Raw genomic sequence first — 10,905 nt, forward strand, 5'->3', positions numbered from 1 at the left:
ATCTCTTCATGTAGTCTTCTGTTTGTACTTGGACGGCCTCCTTGTTGAACTTGTCGAGGTAATCCCGAAGAGGTTCGTTGGGTCCTTGTATCACGGCCTCGAGATTGGCCTCTGATTTCGGTTGTCGTCGGGAGGCTGTGAAATGGCTCAAGAAGAGTTCCTTGAGGTCGGTCCAGGAATGGATGGAGTTGGGGCGGAGGTTTCTGTACCAAGTCATTGCTCCCTTCCTGAGGGTGGTCGGGAAGATGCGGCACTTGATAGAGCCCTTGACGACGTGGTAGTCCATGACCGCTTCGATGCTCCGAATATGGTCGTCGGGGTCAGTGGTTCCATCATACTGGTCCAAGCCGGGGGTTTTTTCATCCCTCGAGGAAGGCGGGCTCTTCGGATGTTCTCGGACAAAGGGCTGCGGAAGTCCTCTTCGTCGCTCGGTCTTGGTGAAGTTGAATGTCTGCCTCGCCGGGGTCTTCCCTGTTCATTGTTGGGGCTGACGCGATTATCCCGAGGAGAGGGACACTCGCGGGGTTTCAGCACAGCCTTGGAGGGGCCCCGATGACCCTGCTCGGGGGAGAGGCTTCTTGCTTCAGTGGCCTCTGGTCTCTAATTCTTCCTGCTCTTTCTTGGTGGAGAGCGGGAATATGATCTCCGACGGCGGTGTCTTCTAGGTGGCGAGCGTGAAGAAGATGGGGAACGCCGACGGTGCCTCCTCGGAGGTGAGCGCGAGGAGGAATAGGAGCGCGACCGGTAATGTCTCCGCGGAGGGGAGCGGTACCGTCGCTTCCTTTCCAGCTCGTGGATACGGTCGTCCTGAAGTCGGAGGAGGCTGTTCGTCTTTTGCAGTTCTTTGAGCAGGCGGACAGTGATGGGGTCAGTATCCTCGGGGATGTTGAGCGGTTCCTCCTCTTCTACATGACGGGCTCTCTTCCTGTCGGAGGTGTGGGTGAATGAGGAAGCAGCGTGCCCGTCTCTGGCGTCGGTCTCATTCTCATTCTGGGGGTGTTCAGGCCCATTGTGGGTTCGGGCCTGCTCGTCTTCCCCGTTCTGAACGTGTCCCTCGGGAGGGTTTTGTTCGACATTCTGAACCTGTTGGAGGCCCTGCAGCTGCTGGATGTTCTGGACCCGCTGCCTCCTAGGTTGCGAGGTCTCATGTCTCGGCCTTCTCTGTCCGGCAAGGGCATGTTGTGGTTCTTCTTGCCGACGACGATTCGTCACCTCGCGGTGGAATCTTCGATCAGATGTTCCAGGAGGAAGGGATCGGAGCTTGGGATGTTGTTGTTAGCCATGACGATCGTGAAAGGTTATGCTTTGATCTTTGTTAAAGAAGGGGGAGCAAGATTCCCACAGACGACGCCACTGATCGTACCTGATCAGAAGAATCGTCAAGGCAACAGAATCTGGCTTGGAGAGCAAGATGGGGGGGGGTACCTGCAAGGTTCTCCGATGCTTAAGTTAGTAGCTATCAGAGAATGAGGGTTGAGAGTGAATAGAATAGAATACCTGACCCTCTGGTGAGAGAGGGTATTTATAGCCCCTAGCGCTGGGCCAAGGTTTCCTAATTGGGCCAAATCTAATTGGAGGCCCACGTGCTAGGAAACTGCCAGAACGTCCTTGTGCTAGGGCTGAGTCAGCAGGTGACCCACGTTCTGGATGATCATAGCGTAGGGTTCGGAGGTGGTTGACCGAATCTCCCGCTGCGTGACGCGTGGTCTTCGCGCGTGGATAACTCCTTGACGGTTACCCAGTAAATGGGCCCAATGAATTGGGCCTGCTCGGCCCAGGCCAGAACAATAACCATATCTAGTCCTACATAATCCTTTAACCCAGATAGTTGTAAGTCATCTTGAAACCATAGTTCATCACCCTGCGATAAATTTACAACCTTCCTATCGTGGTTAATGCATTTCAACATATCATAGTACTGAAAAAATATATACATCATTGTCAGATATTTCAATTATTATAACACATATGTTTTAAGTAGTAACTAAAAATTTACGCTACCTCTCTATCCCATATGTGCCTTGCATTATAATGTGTATATAAATATAGTAGAGAAAGGTCTGATAGGTCTCCTAGAAAACTATCTGACACGACAGGGGCTTCTAGAGTAGCCAGAGACACATGAATCTGGGAAGACAATGACAGAGACAAATGAGTCCAGAAAGACGATGCTTCAACATCAAATAAAGTTTCTCCAACTGCAGTTCATGAGAGACAAATTAGTAGTATTTAAGTAGGATCCTTAATTATAATAAATTGGTTGGACTTTATTAACTATTAAAATTCTAGTTCTATTGGGATTCCTTTCCCTTCAGAAATGTAACAAACATAAAAAAGGATTTTTTCTCAATAGTATTATTTAGGGTTCTTTTTATAAGAAACATTTCACCTTTCTAAATTTATTAAATAATTAATGTATCTAATCAGTATTGTAGACCAAATATATTAATTATTCAATGAATTTAAAAAGATGAAGTGTCTCTTATAAAAACTATCTTTATTTACGCCCCTTTTACATGCATAAATTTCAAAACTTCTTAGTTGAAATTTATTTAACTTTGTTTTTGGACTACAATTCATTTATATTTTAATCACATAACCTAAATTTCAGTATTTTTCATCTCAATACTAGATAAATTTAACCATGTTACTTCAACTTGCCCCTTTTAACCAAATGAAATCTAGAGTAGCCATAACAACAGCAAACTGCATTCATTAACAGATACATAGGTGAAACAAGATCAAATCCTACAACAACAGAGCAAGGGACGTACAACAGTATTCCGAGGAACTTTCCTACTTGAAGAGAGAAACATATCAGAATACAACACAAACAAAAAACATAGTAGTATTATATAGTTGGTTTGACTTAAAAACAATGACATGATTGATGTGGTGAGTCACATGTTACATCTAGCAAATTGGGAATGGGGAGTTACATATGTCAGCAACCTTGATGGCATTAGGAGAGTTAACAAATTTCTTAAGGTTAGGATCTTTCAAATATTGGCAAAGACAAGGCTTTTGTTCCTTCAATTTACTGCAACATGTTGCAGATGGAGGGTTTGAGGTAGTGATTGCATTTGCACATGCACTCAGCTGTAATGCGTTACATGTTACTTCTCCCATTGATAACTCTGTCTTTGCAAGGAGCAATGTAAGCATAATGCACAACGTTACATATGAAATCTTCATTCTCAAAGATTGAAAAAATATAAAACAAATAAAATTGAAAGGTGATTGATGGTATGGTTCTCCTCACTATTTGTATACGAGGAGAGGGGCACTAATTTGTATAGATTATTATATTATGTTATGAGACCTTAGGAAAAGGGTGGTGTCTACTATAAAAGGTTATCCAACAAATGAACAAGTATTTCGTGGATGGGGAATAGTGCTACTAATAAAGTTGGTCGCTGCATTGTTTGATTATGATTATGAATTTGCGGAGGTCTTTTGCTTTATAGTGTAGTTATTGCTCAATTGCATACTCATAGTCATTCTATTGGTCATTTGACTAAGATTGTGCTAAAAGATTACAGGTTTTTGGCACAACTTTCTTTTAAGGGCGTCCTAGGAGCATCTTTAAGAATTTTATCTTCGATATTACGTAAGCAAAAATTAAAAGAGTTTTTTTGTCATGAATATTAAAAAAATCAGATGAGAAATCACATGAAAGATGATAGTTTAGTTACTAATATAGAAAGAGATTATTTTCTTGATATTGAAAATAAATATTCAATGTTTTTATTATATAAAAAAAAGTTTATAAAGATGCACCATAAAAAAAATTATACTTTCAATTAATAAGAATGTATCACTATTATATCAAATAAGTGATTTAAGATTTTCAGTTTGATTAGGTGGAATATATGGTCGTCTCTGATTGCGATGTAAAATTAGTTTATATTGTCGGTCAATGTTTTAAAAATTGAATCGGTCACCAAACTGATTTGGGTACTGGGTCAGTAGTTTATTGGTCGAACCACTGTGACACTGATCGAACTGCATGACTAAATCAGATTAAATAGAATAATTCGGTTGAATAAACTGATTTCTATAACAATAATATATTGAGTGAAGGTCCATTTTAGTCCCTCACAAAAACTGCAGAGGTTAGATTAATCCCTGAGAAAAAAAAGTCCCTATTAAATCCCTTACAAAATTTAACCGAGCAATGTTAGTCCCTCTACTAATATTTTTGTCAAACCGGTTTTTTTCTTACTTTTGAACCGTGACTGGACTGCCAATGAAGACCCACTTTAGTCCCTAACAAAAAAAAAAGAGTCCAAATTAGTCCCTAAGAAAAAAATATCTCTATTTAATCCCTTACAAAATTTAAGTGAGTCATGTTAATCTCTCTTTTAATATTTTTTTAAATGATTTTTTTCCTATTTTTAAATCGTGACTGGACTTAACAAGATAGTCCTGCTTTCAGAAATTGAGTACGAGTCAGAGGTTAAGTTCCTTTGCACATGGTCTTCAGAGTCTGAGTTTTCACCAGAAGCCGGGTTACAAAAGTAAAAGATAGCCTAAATCACCCCAGCAGAACTAAACCTTCCTAAAAGATCATTAACAACAGAAACAATAACAACACATAATACACAATAATACATAACAAGAAAAACCGTAGTCACCCACCCATAAGCCTGATAATAAACCCAACAAAAAAACATCGTGTTACTGCGATGATTTATCTACAATCCCTTCACAAATAATTTTAAATCAACCGTCGTAAAATAGGAGTCCAGTCATGGTTTAAAAATAGGAAAAAATCGTTTGAGAAAATATTAAAAGAGGGACTAACATGGCTCAGTTAAATTTTGTAAGGAATTAAATAGAGACTTTTTTTCTCAGGGACTAATTTGGACTCTCCTTTTTTTGTGAGGGACTGAAGTGGGTCTTCGCTGGCAGTCCGGTCACGGTTCAAAAATAAAAAAAAAACGGTTTGAAAAAAATATTAGTAGAAGGACTAATATGACTCGATTATATTTTATAAGAGATTTAATAGGGACTTTTTTTTCCTCAGGGACTAATCTGACCTCTATAGTTTTTGTGAGGGACTAAAATGGACCTTCACTCTAATATATTTATTAAATCAGTTAAACCATATGACTCGGATTCTAAAAAATATCACAACACGTGCAAAAGTTCAAAATATTATAATTTCATATGTTTATCTTTAAATTCAAATTTTAAATATAATTATCATACAAAACAAAATATCACAAGATACAAATTTAAATAAATTTTGAACAAGTCTAATTACAAATATAAAAAAATTGTTTCACATAAGTTTTGAAAAAAGGCTAAATATAATTTATTAAAAAAATTATCAAAACAGTCGAAAACGGCGTCGTTATGCAAGAAAAAAAACATGTATTTAATCCGTCAATTTTTTAAAACTGCCGATTCATCTGTTTTAACCGATTCTCACTGATTGAATATTATATTCGGTCTAATAATTAGATCAGACCAGTAACTCATCTTATTCTCAATTTAATTGATGGATTCAATCCAAATTTTAAAACCCTTTGGATAAGTGCATCTTCTCTTTTCTATAACTCTATTAAAAAAAAAGGAACATTCCTAATGAAAAACTCAAATGTTGACCGTCAACCTTGTACCCATTTCACATCGCCGAAAGTCTTCCGGCTTTGAGCGTGACATGCAAAAGAACGCTGCTTATACACTTTGAACTAGTGAAGTCTATATCTCTTTATTGATATATTTATTTTGACACTAAATAATTGTTTTAAGTTTTCACCCAATTTCAGACAAGTAAAATTGAGACATTTCTTTTGCAAAACGAGGAGGAGTTTGAAGCCATATCTGCTTCATGGTGATTAGTGATGAATCTGTCGTGGTTTAAAATCATCTTGTTTTACACACCCATGTTGATAACGCCGATCTTTACTAAAAGATTAAGTTATTATAATTTATTCTCTAGCTTAACTATTATTATTTTTAACTATTAATTTAAAAAAAATTAATGGTTAAGATGTGAAGTAAATTTTAATAATTTATATTTTGAATAAGAATATCTCTTTTTATATATATATATATATATATATATATATATATATATATATATATATATATATATATATATATATATATATATATATATATATATATATATATATATATTTTGGAGTTTAACTTACTCCAAGAATAATTTTTTTCCTTACTTTAAATCATTACTTTTAAATTAGATTTAATCGAATGATTATAAGTAAAAATGCTAATTTTACCAATATATTATATTCAATTTAAAGACTATGATTTAAAGAAAGTTATTCATCGAATGATTATAAGTAAAAATGCTAATTTTACCAATATATTATATTCAATTTAAAGACTATGATTTAAAGAAAGTTAGAAAAACTTACTCTTTGAATAAGTTGATCCCCACTTATATAATGCATGTTGGTAACAAAGAAAGTTTGAATGCAAGTCAAAGATTCCCTCAAGTTCACCAAAACCTGCCCAAGAAATATTGTTTTTGTCTCCCGCAAAAATCGAACCACGTTCCTAGGGGTTAAGTACATTATTCACTCAATTGTATTAATTTCAAATAAAATATACAAATTAAAAAATATATACTTATTTGTGGTTGTATTTCATAAATGCATGGCACAGTTGGTTCATATAACAGAAAAATATTTTCATGTGGACTGATAAATATGTTTCTTTCACATAGTCAACGGAACATATAATGTCAATACAAACTAACTCAAAATATTACAAGTTTTACTCATACACATCCACACAGTATTAGAAAAAGAAAATATTCCTTCATAATTTCATTATTGATTCTTTCATATTCATCAAAATATATTGTTTTCATTTTTTTTCCTATTTTTATCAATATTAACGCAACATAACAAGTTAACTACGTAAAATAAAAACTTCAATTGCATTAATCAAGGCAACGTCTTTATCAATCACAATGACTTCAAAAATTAACTTTTGTGATGTGAACAAAAGTATTACCTTGTCTAATGCCTAGATCAAAATGGATTGTTGTTCATGTTTCAAATAAGTAAAACCTACCGAAAATATCAACTAAGTCGACATTAAATCAAACATTTGTATGTGATGTCCAAGACTCACATCAAATGAAACATGTTCAGAAGCTTCATAGGATCAACACATATCTAAAATATGTTGTTGCACTTATGTATATAAACCTCTCAAAGATGATCAATAGGTAATTTGTGCTTAATATACTTGTGTGATGTATGTTAAATTATATCTATTTTGATCTTTCAATACACTCAATGTGAATCTCAGTTCTATATTGTAATTGGTCATATCATTCACAAATATTTTAAATCTATATTGTAATTGGTCATGTCATTCACAAATATTTTAAATCATGGTTATGAATATCACACTGAACTTTAACAATCCATATCACACCATTTATATTAGCAACATATCTCAACCTAGATACACATTTGTGTTTTTTTTAGAAAGTAATTGTTAAATTTTGTATTGAATTTATAGTTTTGACCTCTGTCACGCCTCGATATTATATTGTCTTTCTTTTCTCTTTGCCATATAGAAGAGTCAAACCTAATAATGATGATAAATCCACATTAATTTTCCATTGTCTGAACCCATAACAACACCTCTTCACGAATAAAAGGAATCTGCATAAAAAATTTAAATATTAGATCAACAAATTTTCAAACTACAAATTAACAGTTTATTATATCGTTTAATCTTAAACATATATATGCATTGAACACATAGATAGAATCTAGTAGTAAGCTGGATATTTCAGCATCTACTTCTTCCACAAACTAATTAAATATATAATTTGTTTTTTAAATGATGTTATGGATATTTCATAGAAGGAAAATGTCTGAATTTTTGTATTTCGAATATTTCTAAAATGTGGTAATTCTAGCACTTTTTTAATTTTGTAATCGGAAAAACAAAATGTATTTTTTCATTCCAGATATTTGCAAGCCAAAAGATGCAAAAATATAAACATTATGGATATTTAAACTAATCTAAAATGTGTGGTTTTTTGAAAAAAAATATACTCTTCCAATTTTAATTTTTATGTTTTGGATTTTAAAATTATATTCCACATATTTTTGTTAGTGAGAGTAAAAAAAACAATTACCTTTTGGGTTAAAAAACTTTAATTTTAAAATTTTGCGATGAAACAAAAATTTTATCACTAAAATTTTACCACGTCAAAATTATTACGAATTTAGATACATAACTAAATCCGTCACAAAATAGAAGTTTCACTGTATGAGTGACGAAAAATTACCGGTCTAAATTTAGTTTTTCTAATAGTATTTAAATTTGCAAAATTTTTGAAGGGTACAAGTGAGATATCCATCTAGATAATATTTTGACTGGGCCGCTTGAAGTGTATCCAATTATATATTGTCCATCAAGACATTTTATTAATTATTTCCTAGTTCTCTAACTTTTGATATATATAAAAATAATTTACATTCGTTCAACTTTTTTTATAACAAAAACTTAGGCTAAGAGGATGGTATTTCAGTTCAATGTAAAAAAAAAAAAAAACTTAAAGCTCAAAACATCTACATTTTACTTTGGATTTCTCATGTAAAAACTAAGTACAATATTAATAAATTTTCGAATTCTAATACTTTATTTATAAAGTAATTAGTAAATTTTGGTTAAATTTAAATCGATTAAATCAGAATTGACTTATAATTGAATAATCTTTAACTAGTAGTATTATTTATCTTTCCATAGAATTGTGAATTACATCGTTTGTTAAACCAGCTTAATTAGTAGTTAATACTGTACAAAAATATTTTAATTACAAGAACATGAGTAAGAATCCGCAACATTTTATATTAACTTATTAAATTTAAATAGATTGAAACACCTCAAAATATCCATTGTTATATACCCTTAAACACAAGAAACCTACGAATGTAGCATCTTATAATAATGTGTGGTCACGAGGAAATAATTAAAACTTGAAAGCCATGCCAAAGCCATACCTTACCTCTCTATACAATTTTTCATTCCATTAATTTCTTCCTTCCAAAGCTTAGAACCACAATCTCCTTTGGTATATTATTGCCATCACCTCTCAATGAAACACAACAGTGCTACAAATCATCAATTCTACAAAAATTTTAGACAATTTCAATCATTCATTCATAGCCATGCCAAACCGTTACGTTGGATCTGGTTTGTTTGGTAGACCACTTCACTCTGTCCTTGGTGGAGGAAAAAGTAAGACTCAAATATTTTTATCGATCGTGACGCTATAGACTCGAATATTTTTCGATTGTGATATGATTATGTTTTGATTTTGCAGTTGCTGATATCTTGCTATGGAAAGACAAGAAATTAACTTCAGCAATTGTAGCTGGATTTTCAATGATTTGGTTTCTCTTTGAAGTGGTGGAATATAATCTTGTTACTCTTCTATGTCACATCCTTATAGCCCTTATGCTCATTCTCTTTGTTTGGCATAATGCAGCTGGATTAATCACTTGGTAATTAATTAATTCAATTAACAACCTTATGAATATATCAATATCTTCAATTCATATTTAAAAACCTAACATTATTTATTTTTGTGTTGTATTTCAGGAGACTTCCTGATATCTATGATTTTGAAATCTCAGATTCAACCACTAGATTCATTCATTATAAGTTGAACTTGTTCTTGAGAATATTCTTTGACATTTCAACTGGGAAAGACCTCCGATTTTTCTTTGTGGTATAGTGAAATAAAACAGTTTTCAACTATTATCTCCTTTTTAATAAGACCATGTATTATTTTTAGGGTCTTGCTAACCAATGCCCTCAGGGCAATGGTTAAACATTCATAAAAAAGAAAATATTTTATAAAAATTTTAATATTTCAATTTCCAAAATATTGACTACGGCATAAGACCCAAAATTTCTCACAGATAAATTGTGGCTAAACATCACATAACATATTTGTCACGGTTAAACCGTTACGAAATATGTTTTGTGACAGTTGAATATGACCATATACATGTTTTTAAGGGTTAAATATTTTTTTTGATTAATTTGTTTGTTGATATCAAAATTTCAGACAATAGCTGGTCTATGGATCATGTCTACAATTGGAACTTTCTTCACCACTGTCAATTTACTATATACAAGTAAGGTTCCAATTACAAATTATTTTTATTATTTAGGGTTATTACTAGTCATTATTAATATGTGACATTTATGGTATGTATTATTTTCTACAGCATTTGTGTGCCTTGTGACACTTCCTATAATGTATGAGAGATATGAAGATGAGGTGGATTATCTAGCAAGTAAAGGAAGCCAAGATGTGAAGAGATTGTTCAACAAATTGGATTCCACAGTTCTCAATAGGATTCCAAGGGGACCTGTGAAAGAAAAGAAGCACAAATGATTTTAAATTTTCTCTTTCACGCATGAATTAAAATATAATAATGTACTCTTTAATTTCTTCTGCTTTTGCCATAAATTGGCAATTAGCAGATCTGTTTCCTGCATGTACTCTTAATTTTATAGTTACATATATACAAAGCATGCTATCATGAGCTTTGATTGTGGAAACCAAAATTAACATAAAGCATGTATCTAATTATGAAGAACAAACTATAAACTTATAATAATAGTTTAAAATCTACTTCATGTTGTTCGGTCAAACATAATTAAAAATATATAAAATTTAAAGGTGCATTGGAATGCAAATGAAATTTAAAAAATTTGAATGAAAAGGAGAGTATTCCTGGTGGGAACAATGTTTGGCCAGTGTCTATAAAGCAAAAGGAGGGGTACGTAAAAATATGGTTAATATTATAAACAATTTTAAGAACAAACCGAAATTACAAATTAATTGAAACTCTTTAACTAATTATTTTAAAAAAAAATTAAATG

General features: G+C 32.9%; 1 protein-coding gene across 1 annotated transcript; it reads left to right on the plus strand.

The window, feature by feature from the left end:
- Positions 1–8,958: 8,958 nt before the first annotated feature.
- LOC131634161 (reticulon-like protein B9) lies at positions 8,959–10,611 on the plus strand. Its single transcript, XM_058904815.1, has 5 exons — positions 8,959–9,246; positions 9,332–9,512; positions 9,610–9,739; positions 10,082–10,151; positions 10,245–10,611. Exons 1-5 carry the CDS (start codon positions 9,177–9,179, stop codon positions 10,412–10,414), a joined length of 621 nt encoding a protein of 206 aa, XP_058760798.1. The 5' UTR covers positions 8,959–9,176; the 3' UTR covers positions 10,415–10,611.
- Positions 10,612–10,905: the final 294 nt, after the last annotated feature.

Source organism: Vicia villosa, unplaced genomic scaffold (assembly GCF_029867415.1).
Source record: "Vicia villosa cultivar HV-30 ecotype Madison, WI unplaced genomic scaffold, Vvil1.0 ctg.001245F_1_1, whole genome shotgun sequence".
Lineage (NCBI taxonomy): Eukaryota > Viridiplantae > Streptophyta > Magnoliopsida > Fabales > Fabaceae > Vicia > Vicia villosa.